The sequence below is a fragment of the Dipteris shenzhenensis genome, chromosome 14 (assembly GCF_047967505.1).
Source record: "Dipteris shenzhenensis isolate YYH24624 ecotype China chromosome 14, Dip_SZ_1.0, whole genome shotgun sequence".
Lineage (NCBI taxonomy): Eukaryota > Viridiplantae > Streptophyta > Polypodiopsida > Gleicheniales > Dipteridaceae > Dipteris > Dipteris shenzhenensis.
This window is the reverse complement of record NC_141609.1, coordinates 3,981,263-3,998,748: the sequence shown is the minus strand read 5'-3', so window position 1 is coordinate 3,998,748 and position 17,486 is coordinate 3,981,263. Positions and strand designations below refer to the sequence as shown.

Genomic DNA, 17,486 nt, shown 5'->3' with positions numbered 1-17,486 from the left:
TCTAACTTCTTACTCGGTGGTTGAGGCAAGTGTGTGTGTGTGTGTGTGTGTGTGTGTGTGTGCTTGTACTTTTGCTTCTATAGCTGAGCATTGGTGTCTACAAGCTCTTACATTGCTGCTCTATATATACGTTTCCTTGGCTAAATTCCAGAGGCACTACAAAAGCCAAAACGGCAAACCATTTCAAGTGCCAAGAAACGTCGTTTCTTGGCACTATGTACGAGACTCATGAGGTTGCATACAGATTGGCACTACCAGAGCACTAGAGGATTCACAATGCCTTTCATGTGAGTCTTCTAAAGAAATATCAGGGACCGAAGTCTACATAGCTAGTAATAGAGGATCCACTAGAAGTGGATAAGCTGGAGGAGGTCCTCCACCGCAAAGGCCCCTAGGGCAAGGAATTTACACATACCTTGTAAAATTCAAGAACTATTCGGCATTGGATGTCAAGTGGATGGATGAAGACATATTGTCTGATCATCCACATCTTTTGGATATTTACAAGGAAGTTTTCAGTTGAGGTCAACTGAATAGAAGCCGAGGGGATGTCACCAAGTTGTAAATATTCCAAAGTCAAAGCTCTCGTTGACCACTTATTTGATCATAATTAAAGAATCTTTCATTTATTTAATTATGTTCAAAAAGTTATCTTTTATTTGTCAAAGTATTGACTTCAGTCAACTAATTAACCCTAGTTAAGTATACTTAACCACAGTTAGGAAGACTCGGCTTATGCTAAGAGGGTTAAGTGCGGTTAACCATAGAACCTCTCGCTACGGTCAAAAAGTGTTGACTTCGGTCAACAAGACTTGGCTTCAACCAAATCAGGTTGACTCCAGTCAACCTAGATTATTACCGACTCCGGTCAAAGAGTTCTAGCATTAATTAAGGCGCCTTGACCCTCGGCTCCTGGGCACTCCTTGACCAAAATCACAGCAATGTTAGGCTCCCAGGAAAGAATCCGCAGCAAGCACAAGCGGCAGAAACAGAAATCGCAGTAGGATCTCCCTCTCTGCGTACTCACACATGCAGATGATATAAGATCGTGGAGCTAGAGTGAATCGCAATTCACCCTAGAGAAGAGATAGTTGATTCACAATAAGATTGAACTCTAGGAGTGGAGGAGAGAAGAAAAAACACCACACTAGGGCCCATAAATAAGGGCTGGACCCCCCGAAGGTCTTTATTGCAATAGAATAATCTTTGTACAACTGGAAGATCCTATCATCTTATGTCTAATCAGCACTATTCCAATAGCGCGGGTATGCGCACTCATAACGACGGTCTACTGGTCTTCATTGGCACTCGAAGAGTATAGGAGTGTTGAGCACTTGGGGTCGGCTGAGGACATGTCATCGGCCCTTGCCAACGAACCCCCCCCCCCCCCTCGCACCCCCTAATTAGCTTTTAGCTATCAAAATACCCTCTAGACAGCCCAAAAATACCTCTACCATAACTAATCGCATGCAAAGGCCACAAAATAACTGGAAATATTACCCAATTTCAATAGGAGATGGTTTGGAAGTACGAAGCCGGTACTTTCATCTTCAGTCCGTGCAACCTGATCCCTCCAAGAATACAAGCCCTGCTCAATCAACATAATCCAAATTTCTCCAATCAGGTTCATCCGGCAGACAACCAGATACATTCTACAACTCTAGGTCAACTTGAAATCAATACAGTATCAAACGTGCAGGATTCGGTAAAATTAAATTCACCTAATTGCAAATAAAGTAGTGTCCAAAAAAGAATTGAAAAACTGATGCAAAAGGAGAATATGCTTCATATCAAACACAAAAGCATCAATCAGACAGTTCATGGACTCCAGAGTAGTGACGTTCATCTTAACGTAGAATGTGCATGTTTTAGCCAAATTCATATCTCAAACACCACTGTAGGAGAGAAGAAGGTTTAGCCCTGGAGAGAAACTTACTGCAAGGACAGCAAATTGATCTGGCCGAAATTGTTTCTCATGAAGCCTGGTAAATCAGAAAAAAACATTGATGATCTAAATTTGTTGAACACTAGAAGAGTAATTCGATTAACTCATCTGGTCAACCAGTAGCAATGAACACACTGCCACCATTCATGCCTTGAACAAAAGACCTATCCAAGCCCTACATCTCATAGTGTTGCATCCTCAATATGTCGTTCAGATGCGAAGCATCCAAATTCTAATAATTTCAATCGATTCAAGAAACTGAACATAGAATCAAAAATCCTCACCCATAGACCTGCAAGTAAGATGTGTCTGTCGTGATTTCTTTCTCATAAAGTTTGAAGCAAATGTCGTTGCTCCTCTTGTACACCTAATTCCAATAAACACTTTGTCAAAGTGCATACTAAAGATTCTGCTCGGTATCCCTACCTATGGTTCGTAAAATTGCAGAGCTCTATCGCATCAGGTCATCTAGTTTAAAAAGGTGACCTGATTTTACCTATCAAATAGTTTCTGACATTCCAAAAAAACCAGCGGTCATAGATCAACTCGTTGAATTGGTTTACCTCTAACAGTGGTTCCTGACCTTCCAGATCACCACATCGAGTAGAGACCAGCATTTGTTTCATTAAGTCTCCCACATACAACAAATAATGTGTGTCTTCCCTTGCATACCTGCTTCCCAACTTGAATTATCAATCAAATCATGAAATATGAAAGTCTCAAACAAGGAAAGTTATACTCCTGTTTAAGATCCCGTTCTCAAATCTGTGTGACATGCAAAGAAATCGCAAATAGTATGCAGCACAATAACCATACAATGACAGAAGAAATTTTTAATCCTACACCATACGTACTTCAACATTTCTTTCGGTAATGGTCGAAGACGCCAGTCTGCCATTTGATAACTGCAACAACAAAATGATATATGCGTTATCTGCTAGCAATGGTTGGAACAATTTAAAAGCAGCCCAAAAAAACAAAGAGGAAGGAAGAAAAAGGAGAAGGGGGGCGGACAAGAGGGGGGGGATGGGTTTGGTTTACTCAACATCATAGCGTGACATATGTAAGAAATCCTAGATTTACTATATTTAGAAATGTGCTAAGGAATAGAAAGAAGACTGAAGTAGCAGAGAACAAGGAATATTTGTATTGCTTGAGTGTCTATAGTATAGCTGTAGTGTCATCCATACAATTGGGCCTCTCTTATATAGAGAGTGAAGAGTCACACATGAAAAGGTGTGTACTCCAAAGTGTATGTGCATGAAGAGGTGTGTACCCCTTGTGAAGGGTGTGACCCTTGATGAGAGGGTACATTACAATAGGAGTGTCTCTTCAATAGAATGTCTCTTGTGAAGGGTTGTGCCTCATAGGAAGTGTCCTGTCGAAAGGGCATACCCTTCCACAAGTGTCCATTCATCAAACCATCCATAAGTCTAGATATAGAGAAAGGAATACATCAGGATTTCTTTTAGTGGTATCAAAGCAGAGACTGAAGTAGCAGAGAACAAGGAATATTTGTATTGCTTGAGTGTCTGTAGTGTAGCTGTAGTGTCATCCATACAATTGGACCTCTCTTATATAGAGAGTGAAGAGTCACACATGAAAAGGTGTGTACTCCAAAGTGTATGTCCATGAAGAGGCGTGTACCCCTTGTGAAGGGTGTGACCCTTGATGAGAGGGTACAATACAATAGGAGTGTCTCTCCAATAGAATGTCTCTTGTGAAGGGTTGTGCCTCATAGGAAGTGTCCCGTCGAAAGGGCATACCCTTCCACGAGTGTCCATTCATCAAACCATCCATAAGCCTAGATATAGAGAAAGGAATACGTCACAGATCGTGACAACATAATTCAAATCAGGTTACAAAAGACACCCAAACCTAACTACACTAGTAATGAGGGGTAACCTTTACCACTAGGTGATTTCCTTGGGTTAGCAAATTGGAGGCTAGACAGTGCTCATCGGTTAGCAGACTGAAGTGGCCCAAAATGGCTAGTAGTCCTATTTAGGGCAGTTTGTGCAGTTAGCACTAGCCTAGTCTCCTAGATACTAATGCTTATAAAGAGCTAGTTAAACCACCAATCATTAATGGGAAGGAAATAAAGATACGCTTTATATTTCTTTTCGACAATGGAAGGACTTTCGCTGACTTAAAGTCCATCCCAATTTGAGTTGCAAGTTATCGAAGCTAGTTTGTCCTTTGTGCAACAAGGCTTCCAAATGATGGATACACTTCCACGTTAGAGGTCAATTTCATAGTGCCTAGTTGGACTTTGAGTGGATATTTCTTAAAGTGTTCATTCTAGAAAGAAAGAAAGAAAGTTTATTAAAGTCTTCAGAAGACCGATGGGACTATGAGACTATGAAAATCCTAATACAACAAGCTGTGGTAGTGGAGCTACTAAACGAGCGTCCATACCAGTGCAAAATGCAAAAATGCAGAATGGCAGTACTAAGTCCTAAGTACAACATAGTCATGTCGATGGTCGACTATATATCAATCTCAGCATCGCCATCAATATCATCATCATCATCATCGACAGCAGCAAGATATCAGGATGGATGAGGCAGTGGAGACATGAAGTCGGCAATAGAGTAATGTCAGCCACTCAGAGGTGCGGTCCTGACGCGTCTCCTGTGAAAACATATAGAGCGGAAAGCGAATATAACAAGAACATGAGAGACACCAGTAGGCCTGAAATAGCTGCTGTATATCTGCCCTCAATGGAGCCGTAAAACATGGATACAATTCTCTTAAAGGAGTAAAAGACTGTTCAGTAACAGCAATAAAGAACCTGAGGTACAGCCTGCTGAAAGAGCACAAGAGGGGCTGTAGAAGGGCAGAGTATTGCTGTCCTGAATCTCAGCAAGGCGGGCACTTCAAGGCAATGAGAGAAGTTGGAAGATGAGGTGTAGAACCGGGCTGAGAAGGAGGAGGAAAGAGGACTGAACTGAGGGGCAGCAGCAGGCAAGGATGAGGGATCTGCAGAGGGAGCGTGGGCAGCCAACAGGGCAGCTAAGGGGCTCAGGTAGGGACGGCCAGGAGCAGGCAGTAACTGACGCCCTGAGGAGCTGCTGGAGTGGGTGAGTGAAATGAGGAGGGGGAGGGCCCTTATATAGGGAAGGTCAGGGTACAGGGTCGGTCTAGTTGGCCTAGACCGACCAGCTGGTCGGTCAGTCAACTGGGCCGACCAGCTGGTCGGCCAAGGGCTGGTCGGCCAGGGTTGGTCGGCCTGGTCTATCCCCCTCTGTCCCCCTGCTTCGGCCCTGTCGCGTGGGAGCTGGTGTGGTGCAGGAGCGCGCCCTGTGGAGGTCGAAAAAGGAGCCCACATACTGACTGACTGAGTCCTCTCGCACTGGGCGGGCACACCCACATCAAAGGCCCTCACTCAGGACACAACACCTGGAGATGTCAATCTCAACACCCCCTCTCAGCTCCAAGGTGTGGCACAAGACCCAGAGAGCTGGCATGACGCTGGAGAAGGGGAGAGGAAACAGGTTTGGTGAAAATGTCGGCAACGTTGTCGGTAGTGGTGCTGAAGAGGAGCAAAATGGTACCGTCAAGAACCTTCTCCCGAGTGTAGTGGTACTGAATTTCGATGTGTTTTGTCCGAGCATGGAAAACCGGATTGCGAGCAAGGGCGATACAGCTTTGATTGTCACAAAAAAGTGTGGTAGGAGCGTGTTGCTAAAAACCACAATCGAGAAGAAGGCGCCGAAGCCACACAGCCTCACAGGTGGCACTACACACAGCACGATACTCAGCCTCGGTGGAGGATAGGGCGTCCGTGGGTTGTCGTTTACTGGACCAGGAGATAGCCGCAGAGCCAAAGGAGAAAACATAGCCCGTGGTAGAGCGGCGAGAATCGGGGTCGCCAGCCCAATCAGAGTCACTCCAACCTCGGAGAGTGAGCGGGGAAGGAGAGGAGCCACCGGCAGTATATAGGAGCCCGAAAGTAGAGGTCCCCTGAAGATAGCGGAGGAGACGTCGAGCAGCCTACCAATGAGAAAGCGAAGGGGTTTGCATAAAGGTACTGAGGGTGCCGTCAGAGAAGCCGAGATCCAGCCGAGTGTTAAGTAGCCAGATAAGAGAACCAACAAGCTGGCGGTAGCGGGAGGCATCAGGATAAGCAGTGGACCCAGAAGCAGAGAGTTTAGAGTTGGGATCCATGGGAGAAGTGATGGGCCGACAGTCAGCCATGTAGAAAGTTTCGAGGAGCTCGTGAACACAGCGCTGCTGAGAGACAAAATACCCCCTCTTGGTCTGCCAAATCTCAAGACCCAAGAAAAAATGGAGGAGGCCCATATCCGTCATCTCAAATTCAGTTTGAAGAGCAACTTTAATGGCAAGGATATGATTGGTATGACTCCCAGTAAGAATCAGATCATCCACATAAAGAATGATGAAGGTATGAAGCTGTCCTTCATGAAAGAGATAAAGATTGGGATCAGCCAGAGAGCGATGAAGCCCTTGGCGGCAGAAGAAGGTATCAATACGCTGATTCCAGGCCCTAGGAGCTTGCTTGAGACCGTAGAGGGCCTTGCGAAGGCGACAGACCATGGAAGGAGAACGAGAATCAATGAAGCCGGGTGGCTGATCCACATATACCTCTTCTTGAAGATCGCCATTCAAAAACGCAAATTTGACGTCCATTTGAAAAATGGGCCACTGATGGTGGGCCGCAAGAGCAAGGATCGTTCGGATGCTCATCCGGGCGGTAGGTGCAAAGGTCTCCCCATAGTCGATGCCGGGTCGTTGAGCATAGCCTTTAGCCACCAGTCGAGCTTTATACTTGTCGACAGAACCATCAGAGGCGTACTTTGTTTTGAATATCCACCGGACACCGATTACGGAACGGTGAGAGGGACGAGGAACAAGGTCCCAGGTATGGTTCCAAAGAAGAGCATGAATTTTCGCTTCCATAGCCTGTTTCCAATGAGGCTGGGCCAGAGCCTGAGGAACGGAAGTTGGCTCGCGAGTGGCGAGGATGCGAGACATAAGGGCGTAATTGACATGGAGGGGATCAGAAGAGGACAGTGGGGGGTGGCGATGAGAGCGACGAGGCCCATCATCAGGGTGTGGTTCGGAGTAGGGATCCTCAAGACCGGAGGAGCGGAGAGTATCAATGAGCCATCGCGGAACACGTACCGAGCAGGGTTCCAAGGGAGGAGCAGACGAGGGTGGAGCCGGAGAAGGAGGCGGAGGAGAGAGAATAGGAGGAGATGTAACGGGGGACGAGGCAGGTGGAGGGATAGAGGGCTCCGGGGCATCGGACGGATCTCCAAGAACAGAAGGAGAGTCGGAGGATGGTGGAAGGACCTGCTCGTCGAAAAGGACATCCCTGCTCACGGAGATAATGCGGCGGCGAGGATCATATAGGCGATATCCAATGGAGACGGAGTTATAGCCCACGAACAAGAGCTTGTGGGACTTAGGATCAAGCTTTCCACGATCAGATTTAGGAATATGAACATAAGCATCACAGCCAAATACTCAAAAATGAGAAACATCGGGCTTAGAACCATAGTAAGCCTGATAAGGAGTCATGCCTAGAACCGCTGATGTCGAAGAGCGGTTAAGAGTATGGATCGCTGTCATCATGGCCTCAGCCCAGAGGGACTGAGGGAGCTGACTGTGAGTCAGCATTGTCTGAGCCATTTCAACGCCGGTACGATGTTTACATTCAACCACGCCATTATCAGAAGGGGTACCTGTGTTGGCAAATTCCCGTTTGACACCATGACTACTCAAGAACCGATCAAACTCGAGAGAGGTGAACTCACCACCCTTATCAGCACGAAGAATTTTGAGCGAGTGGTTGGATTCTTTCTCGACCAGGGCCAGCCAGGTCTAGAAACGACTGAAAGCCAGATCCTTGTGGGAAAGAAAATAGTCATCAACAAGGAGCATGTAGTACGAGGCTCCCCCCAGTGACATAACCTACATAGGGCCACATAGGTCGAGGTGAACAAGACCAAGTGAAACGGTGGCACGGCGAGAGGCATGACGAGCGAATGGCTCGCGATGTTGTTTGCCCAATATACAAGAGGGACAGAGACCTTGGCGAGTGCCGACGTTAGGGAGGCCGAGGACAAGCTAGTCACGGAATGCACGATGGAGAGCATCAATGTGTAGATGACCAAACCGATAGTGCCAAAGGTCGCCAAGGGAGGTGCCTGTAAGGGAGGGAAGGGCGACAAGCTTGTAGATACCATTGGTAGAATGGCCGGTCCAAACCAGCTGTCCTGTAGCACGATCACGGATGGTAACAGAGGTCGCTTCAAACTCGACCTTCATATTGTTTTGACAAATCTGATGAACCGAAAGGAGATGAAAGCCGAGAGACGGAACATAAAGAACACGAGAGGAGTGTTTACCCCCTTTGCCATCAGGAATAATATCAAGAGAGCCCTCTGAATGAACAGGAATAGAGTGCTTGTCGCCGATGCAGACACGACCAGGATGAGGAGTGAGATCCTGGAGCAGCGAGGAGGAGGGGGTCATATGCCGAGAGGCCCCACTATCAACGTTCCATTCACGAGCATCGGAACTATGGAGAGCCAATGACTCTACTGCAGGAAGGGGTACCAAATGCAAGAGCTCAAGGTGAACAAATGCAGGGGTGGGGGTAAGGGAAGCATCAGCTGCAGCGGCCATGGGTGCGTCAGCTCGTTTGTGTTTGCGGTAGGGACAATTGCGCCAATAATGGCCGGGAGTGCCACAGTGATTGCAATTACCTTTGGGAGCAGGACGGTCATTGGAGGGATCTGAAGAAGATGGGCTAGTGGCAGAGGACGGAGCATTCTTGGATCGAGGTTTAGGACGGTGGGCCACAAGAGCCTCAGAAGGGCCATCAGAGGATTTAATGAACTGTTCCTCCTGATCCATCATCATGGGGACAAGTTCCTCCCAAGTGATGGTGCTGAGGCGGCCAGAGGTAATAAGAGAAGAATAGAATGCGGCGTATCGACTGTCAGCAATAACATGAGATAAGAGAGTAATAGCCATATCTTCGGAGGAGATAGCCTTGCCTGCATGGAGGATGTCCTGATGCATGCTCTTGATTATTGATGTGGTCCCGTATGGAAGAGGAAGTAGCCGGATCGAGGCGATGAAGCTGAACTTCCAAGGAGATACGTTTCATGGGAGTGACGCGAAGGTACATGCCATCAAGGAATTCCCAAATAGCACGTGCAGAAGTAAGGTGCTTGATATGATTGAGAACCCCTGGTTGACAATTGAGAAAGATGAACGAGCGCACACGAGCATTCAATTTGTCCCAGATAAGAGAAGCATGTGGATCCTCCTCAGGAGACGGACGAGGGATCCCGGGATCAACAAACTCGGCAAGATCATAAGATTCCAATACAGATGCCATCTGAATTTTCCAAAGGGAATAGTTGGTCCCATCTAACTGCTGAGCATCTGGAAATGTAGGAAGAGTGGGGATGCGTACAGGCTTGTCAGACTCTTGAAAGAAGCTGGACATAGGGGGAACGCGAAGATCCGGAGCAGAATCCTTTGTTTCAGCAGCCATGACTGAACCCAGGGAGTGGACAGCAACCAGGGGCTGACGAGAACAGCCGACCAGGAGAATAGGTGCTGGTGAGCAGATCGAAATCTAGAACGGGGCTGCCAACAAGAGGAAGGCAGCAAAAAAATATATATAGGGGAAGAAGAGAGCTCTGTAGTCAGCGGGAAAGAAAGTTGCCGACGAGGACAAGCTCCTTCTACTTCATCAATACAGGAGCTCCAAGATCAGAGAGTATTCTGGTGCTCTCATACCATGAAAACATATAGAGCGGAAAGCGAATATAACAAGAACATGAGAGACACCAGTAGGCCTGAAATAGCTGCTGTATATCTGCCCTCAATGCAGCCGTAAAACATGGATACAATTCTCTTAAAGGAGTAAAAGACTGTTCAGTAACAGCAATAAAGAACCTGAGGTACAGCCTGCTGAAAGAGCACAAGAGGGGCTGTAGAAGGGCAGAGTATTGCTGTCCTGAATCTCAGCAAGGCGGGCACTTCAAGGCAATGAGAGAAGTTGGAAGATGAGGTGTAGAACCGGGCTGAGAAGGAGGAGGAAAGAGGACTGAACTGAGGGGCAGCAGCAGGCAAGGATGAGGGATCTGCAGAGGGAGCGTGGGCAGCCAACAGGGCAGCTAAGGGGCTCAGGTAGGGACGGCCAGGAGCAGGCAGTAACTGAAGCCCTGAGGAGCTGCTGGAGTGGGTGAGTGAAATGAGGAGGGGGAGGGCCCTTATATAGGGAAGGCCAGGGTACAGGGTCGGTCTAGTTGGCCTAGACCGACCAGCTGGTCGGTTAGCCAACTGGTCCGACCAGCTGGTCGGCCAGGGGCTGGTCGGCCAGGAACTGGTCGGCCAGGAACTGGTCGGCCAGGGGCTGGTCGGCCAGGGTTGGTCGGCCTGGTCTATCCCCCTCTGTCCCCCTGCTTCGGCCCTGTCGCGTGGGAGCTGGTGTGGTGCAGGACCGCGCCCTATGAAGGTCGAAAAAGGAGCCCACATACTGACTGACTGAGTCCTCTCGCACTGGGCGGGCACACCCACATCAAAGGCCCTCACTCAGGACACAACACCTGGAGATGTCAATCTCAACATCCTGGTCGTAGCTCTACACCAGGGCTACTATGACCCCCGTTGATCAGGCTCCGACTCTAAACAACGAGGGGATGTCCCCAAGTGCGATATGTGTGTCGACCCTCTGTCTGAGCTGTCGGGTCACAAGCTCCCGGTCACGATCATGTCGAGGCCTCGTCTCGTGGGGGTCCATGTAATCTAGCTGAAAGAACTCTGTGATAGAGCTCAGAGAGGAATCAACCGAGGAAGACGTCTGCTCTTGTCTCCGTGCTCGGAGTATCCTCTCACGGTGTCCAAGCGCCTCATGAATGAAACTTGCCAGACACCACTGGTCTGGGTATGAGAGGAAACAGGCCAAAATCCCATAACTATCCTTGAAGAGGTAGTGGAAACGCCCTCGGATCTCATAGTACACAAGACACCTGAAGATGAAATGCTCCTCTGTCTCAACCTCCTGCATGTCACACAGTGTGCATAAGTGCCTCTTCCTAGGTAGTCGCTCTGCTCTGCCGCTCTCAATGCGACGTCTGTGTGAAGAGACTCGGAACTGCCCAAGAGATCCTCAACGAGTGGGGTAGGTGAATCTGCATGTATCTTGGTGGATCAATGAAACCCTCCGCTATGATATATAAGAAGTGATCTCTGTAGAAGCTAAGCTTCATTGGGAGTTCACTCAGTCCCAACTTAGTCCGAAATGTGTGTAGCTGTAATAGATTCTCATGAATAACTTGGTTGACCTCGTGTGATAAGAGGGGAGAAAACGGAGCATCCATGCTGTACTGGAAGGGAGGTAGTCTATCCATGTGGAGCCCCAATCGCTTAAACCATCTCTCTGTACATGCATACCAGCACCTCTGGTCTCCTTCTGTTAGACGGCGTAAAGCCTTACACTCATCATCATACCAACTATTACAGGGTACGGTTCTAGGGGATGGTGGGCGGGTGGAGCGGATGGTGTGGGGGAAAGCATGAATGGCAACCTCATGCAGTGAGCGGGTGACAAGGGCAGCAAATGGGGATGTCTCATCATCACCTCGGATATCTCTGATAAAGTGGGAGGTCTCAAGGGAAAAGTAGCAAACTGCAACAAACAGATCCCAACTGTCAGTGTGTCGAATCCGGATCCAAAAAAATCTAGAATGTGTATCTCTCTACTCTATTGAAATGGTCCCCCGAAGTGTGGATCTAAAAAGGACTGCAACTCCACCTGAACCTCGAACTCCTCCTGTACCCCTCATCTCATCTTTGTAGGCAGACTCCCATGTATATCCGCTGACTATTGGAAGAGGGCACTCTCAACTCTGATGTATCTCTGTATAAAAGACTATGTCGTGGCCTGTATCAAATTTCAAGAAATTCCCTATTTCTGACCACAAGGTACCATTACAATTCCAAATGGTGTAGGACAGGATCTCGAATATACGAGTCTCATAGATCCCGCTTCCCTATGTAGGGGGAGGAAGCAGAAGTCCTATGGGGGCCTGTAAGAAGTCGTCCCTCTCGTACCACTACCCACTTCCCCTCCTTCCGGGCCTGATCCTGCTACTGCAGCAAAGAGCGCCTCTCCTCAACCTGTAGAGGTGTGAGGCCCTCATCCATAGAGATCGCTGGCTAATCTCGAAGGACTGACATGCGTCGTAGAGCTGAAAGTCGTGCCTAAGTGTCATGGAACCGTATGATCAAGAGTTGCTCTCGGTTGGGATCTCTCTCCACCCACCATGCCCTCTCTATCCTGTGCTCAGCCACACCCAGGGTAGCGGCCACGAACGCGGTCGCATCTACCATCGGTGTAGCCTCAGTGCGTGGGATCCCGCGTACTCTGATGTTGAGAGCCTTACTGGCTCTCTGCTGCTACTTCATGAGGGTAGCCAAAACGGTTACCCTTGCGGGTTCCTGTTTGGCCACATCAACCCATTTGAAAGTCTCCTCAATAGCAGATTGCATGCTCGCAATCTGTGCCTCGACCACCGGGGTACTCTTTGGGACAGTGTGTATGGCTGTGACCTCCTGTCAGAGCTGCATGATATCCTGTCCGAGTCCCTGAATAAGACCCACCTGCTCCCGAATGGCCCTAGCTTGCTCCTTTATGATGCACTTTGCTCCTGGTTGAAGCGGACGTGCTCCCGTTCAAAGTGAGTCAGCTCCATCTCACGTTCATAGAAACTATGTATCTCCGTGAGCAAGGTCTCACAGGCCTCTGGTGTATCAGCCCACCCATGTCCATGCTGAAACTGTGGTGACTGTGGCATGAAAGTGTGAGACTGAGTCCAAAAACTGGACGGTGACTGTGTGAACTAGGTGAGGAACGGAGATGATAGTGGAATGGATGAGGCAGTCCCAATGGGGTGTGGGAGCGTGGGCTGACTAAGAGGGAGAGGGGAGAGTGAAGCGTAATGCGGAACAGTGTATGACACCTCCGAAGTAGGGGTCATAAGCAGTGCGAGAGCTGTAACAGGAGAGGAGGGGAAGGAAACAACAACCGCTGCCATGGGCATGAGTGTGTCACTAATCATAGATGTAGAGGGAGTTGAGACTAGAACTGGAGCTGAGCCTGAAGCGGGGGCTGAAGTCGAGGTAGAGATAGAGATAGAGGGAGCTGAGGCTGGAGCTGAAACCGAAATTGAAACTGTAGCGGGAGCTGAGGTTGAGGTAGAGATAGAGGCTGAAGAAGCTGAGGCGGGTCCTACCTTTGCCTTGCTATCTACTCGGAGTCCACTTCGATTGTAACGTGTGTTCGCATCCTCCAATTTCAGTTGTGTCGTTTGCTTTTCTTTTTTTTTTTTGGTCGTCTTTCTTGGCTTTGTCCCCCATTTCTCTTGGACCCGTTTTTTTTTTTCTGGTGCAGGTCTTAGTGTCCAACTGGGAGCGGGAGCACCGGCTCCCCCCCATAATGGGAGGCACGTCCAGTGCAGCGGGGTGGAAGCCTGAGGTGGAGAGGCACCCAGGAGGTGGAGAAGGAGAGGCTAAGAGAATGGGCAAGAATAGCTTTAAATGCTCTACTGGACATATATAGCTGCAAATTGCGCTCGTTAGCCTTAGAGTGGTAAAGCCCCTTTGACAAAAGGTAAGAAGTCTATGAGACAAGTTCATAGTGTGCCAGTATTGCCCATCCAAGTATAACAAAGTGGACTGCCCCATGAAAATGAAGCACATACTTGTTTTTTTCTTCTGCTATGTGGTAATCAACCTTCGGTCCCCGTGATCTAAAAAAGATGCATGGAGTACTTAATAAGAAAAGAACTAAAGTTATGGTGGATTATAATGCCACCTATTATTTCTTAAATTACCCTCTCATTAAGAAGCATAAGTTGCCAAAAAGTCCCAGTAGGCATAAATAGTTGTCCCTTTGGCTAAGCATTGAAATGAAAAGGCCTAGGATACTATGCTCAATGGTGTATATTTAAATTTTGTAAATATAAGAATTATGCAACGAAATAGGACTCACGTAGTCTCGCATAGAGAATTGCTATATGGCTTGGGTCATACCCTTCAACGGAGTTATTTAAGTAACTTCATTACATTATCAAAAACCTGTCAAGGATCATACAAGAGTTGTAATACATTGATAGATTAACTAAAGAGAAAAGAAAGTAGCTTATCCAGATTGAGGACTCTTGTATTACCTTGACGAATCAACTAAAGGAAAAAGAAAGTAGCTTATCTAGATTGAGGACGAACATGTTTCATATTATCCAACAGTTGATAGCAATTGGCCCAATCTTAAAAGTTCCCTTCAGTAGTATCAAAGCAAGTTTTTAACCCTACCCTATGCTCTCCCCGCAGCTCCAAGCTTTGGGGTGTGCTTTTGTCACAAGGAAGTCAGAGCCGCAACCTCAATCAAACTATTTTGCAGCAGTCGCCATCTTCCGCTAGCCTTTTTTGAAATTTTGAAGGGGGCAGCCACTCCACCTCTTCCCAAGAGGTCACCCATGCGGGTTTGTTCATGCTCGAGCACCCTTAACCAAATATTTTCACAAATTGGTCTAGCCATCCAAACATCAAATCCTTAAGGTGATGGAGATCTCCACTCTATCCAAATTATGGAAATGGCTCTTAACAAGTCTAGGATTCAAACACAATAAATGGCTCTCTCTAGAAGTGTGGACTATATCTCCAACACTCCCCCTCAAGCCATGCTTCGGTTGAGGTCCTAGCTCCGAAATTCACAACCGTGGCTTCGATACCATGTTGAAATTCTGATGGCCACAGCAATAACTCCTCTTCCCGAGAGGTCACCCCTCCGTGTTTGTTCATGCCCGAGCGTCCTTAACCAAAGATTTCCACAAATTCGTCTACCCTTCCAAACACTAAAACCTTCCTAAAGGGGAAGAGGAAAGATTGATTTGCATAAGATTACAGAATATTGCTTTACTCCATAGATTTGCAAGACAGAAATTGGAACATACAATATTGCTTGAGAAAAGATGAACACATGATTAAGAGGCCACGATGGGGATCCAAGCTCTTTTTAGAATGTGATACAGGACCAAGGTGTTGAAGTAAATCTTATCAACACCTTCCAAACTTGAGACCACACTGAAAGGACTTAGACTTTAGCCGAAGCTATGTACAACACGTGAAAATGAAGCTCAAAGCTAAGCAGTAAGCCTAATACGTAAACAGTGTCTCAAGGCATAGCCTAGCTAGGTTGCTCAAGGCTCTCCAATCCTAAGGGAAGATGCCTGCAAAACTATCATTGTTTTCCACACATCAGTAACACTTAGCCAATGCTTTGAAAATGAGCTTCTAATTTAGCATAACGGTGTGCTTCTAGTTATCTCATGCAACTTCAAAAGCTATGCAGAAAGTGTAACAAAGGCCAATTTACTTAGTTAATTTTTGTCTAAACAGGCCTTTATTTGACTTTGTAAATAGTAGTAGTTCTAGTTGGATGGTCTGCTGCTGCCATGTGGCATCTTTGGACAGCCATCCCATAAGCAAAGTGATAATTGTTGTGCAAGCCGCTGTACCTTGTACTCATAACTCGAAATGACATTTAATAACAGCCATCACAACTGACCTATTTGTTCTATGCTGAGCTAGAAGCCTACCTCCTAGACTGTTGCTTGTGCAGACCAACACAAGCCTATGGATTCCTTCATTGTTTCAAGTATTTCTCTTGTTCCTTGTGCAATTGTATTATCGTAGTTCTTTCTGTTCTGTCCATTACTTCCTAGCTGCTATCTCTTAAGCTAGCCTAGTTAGTGGATTAGGGCTAAACTAGCAGGCCTATTAGCCAGCCTTACTACATTGGTATCAGAGCATAAATCATGGGAAATTGTGGGGTTTAATCTGAGATCTGGAGCAAGCATTTCTGATCCAACGACACACCTCTGTACCAAATTTGATTACCAGAAGATCTCCAAATTGTTGTCTGCCACATGTCACGCTCTTAGAGAGTCGAAATTTCAAAGTTTTCAGATTTGCAAATTTGTTCATTAATGTGATTGCAATGTTCTCCTAAATCAAAGCCCTAAGCGACTGCAGTGAAAATCTTGGTGTGGATCTGTATTTTGGCCCTAAAAGCTAACACTGGCACAATTCAAAAAATCCAGCGATCTACTGCAATAATGCTCCAAATTTCATGCCGATGGGATATTGTCATTGCCTTGCCATCTTGATTAAAAGCCCCCCAAGTGATTGCTTATTAATTCATGTTTTGGACTGTTCTGGGGAGCATATGATTGATGCAGGCAATTTGTTAAAAAGTGACAATTTATGGAATTCCTTCCCCCAAAATTCTAATCTGATCTCATAAGAAAGGTTTGCTCCAGGTTGCATACAGGCTGTGAGAGCAACAATCTGGCCTTCCAAGAAGCTATCCTGCAAGATCAGTTGCAAACAAGCCCAGAACAGATCATCAGGAGATGTATGGATCCTATGTTGCAGGCATTTAAGGAATTAGGCAATGAAATCAAGGCCAGCAACGAGCGAACTGACCAGAGGATGCAAAATATATCAGCAACTATCAACAGAAGACTGGACCTGCTCAAGAGAAATCAAGTCCATGAGGGGGGAAAGCCCATGGAACCACCCTAGGGCTCAACAGGTTTGACAGTTTGGATATATTGTTGAAAGTACCCTTGGAATGATTTCCTCGTGGAGGTTCCTTGCTCCTATGAGCTGTCACCACTTGTATGATATGCTCTCCTTGCAGAAGACATAAAACCAGTAGAAGGTTCAGCAGGTATATCATCATCTGAATCTGTCGTTCCACAAATATAAGGTAGTGAGTCCTAACCATGCATGCATGCAGCACACCGAATCCCACTCTCAGGAATTATTGTTGACCCAATCTATCAACTTAAGTCTCATCATCAAAGAAAGGCTTCTCAAACCAGCAGCATGTACCTCAAACTATGTCCGCAAAGGCAGTGTTCTCAGCTTCTTATCCTTGCTACGAACTTTATTTGTAAAAATATCAATCATCAAGTTCATCAAAGAAGCAAATTCTTGCAACGATCTATAATGTAGGGGACATTAAGACTGGAGTCTCCTTTGCCCTTCCATAATGAAAAGAATCTTATAGGGAAGTGTTACCAAATGAGACAAAAAATTCATATACCTAGATGAATCCAAAAACATTCCCAAACTCATCCTCTAAAAACACAACATAGTGCAGTTTCAATCTGATGATAGTCACTCATAAGGTTGAAAACCATAAACTCCATCATGTATAGCAGGGACTAGCTACTATGACATCCCCACTGATGTCGTCAACGCCCAACAGTGGGTGTAGACCATAATATAAAAATATGCTCTCACATACAAATCCACACACCCACACATACTGGAGCATCCATTTATACAAAGTCTTCGTACTGAGTTTCTGTCAGCAATCCGGAGGTGAAGGGCAGACTCAGCCATGATGAAGGCTAGCACTAAAGGAGAAGGCTCATCAAAAAGTAGTCTGCAATCTCTTCATTCAAGCCATTACTGCTTG

The 17,486-nt window shown here is 46.8% G+C and overlaps 1 protein-coding gene across 1 annotated transcript in view; it reads right to left on the bottom strand.

Annotated features, from left to right (window-relative positions):
• Positions 1–17,486, bottom strand: part of LOC147894083 (protein RRP6-like 2) — a 105,588-nt gene that overhangs the window by 72,578 nt on the left and 15,524 nt on the right. Inside the window, exons 6-10 of the mRNA XM_087384598.1 lie at positions 2,800–2,850; positions 2,509–2,617; positions 2,230–2,312; positions 1,937–1,982; positions 1,501–1,588 (exon numbers count right to left, since the gene is read on the bottom strand). Coding sequence (XP_087240724.1) covers positions 1,501–1,588; positions 1,937–1,982; positions 2,230–2,312; positions 2,509–2,617; positions 2,800–2,850 — 377 coding nt within the window. The remainder of the gene's footprint in view (positions 1–1,500; positions 1,589–1,936; positions 1,983–2,229; positions 2,313–2,508; positions 2,618–2,799; positions 2,851–17,486) is intronic.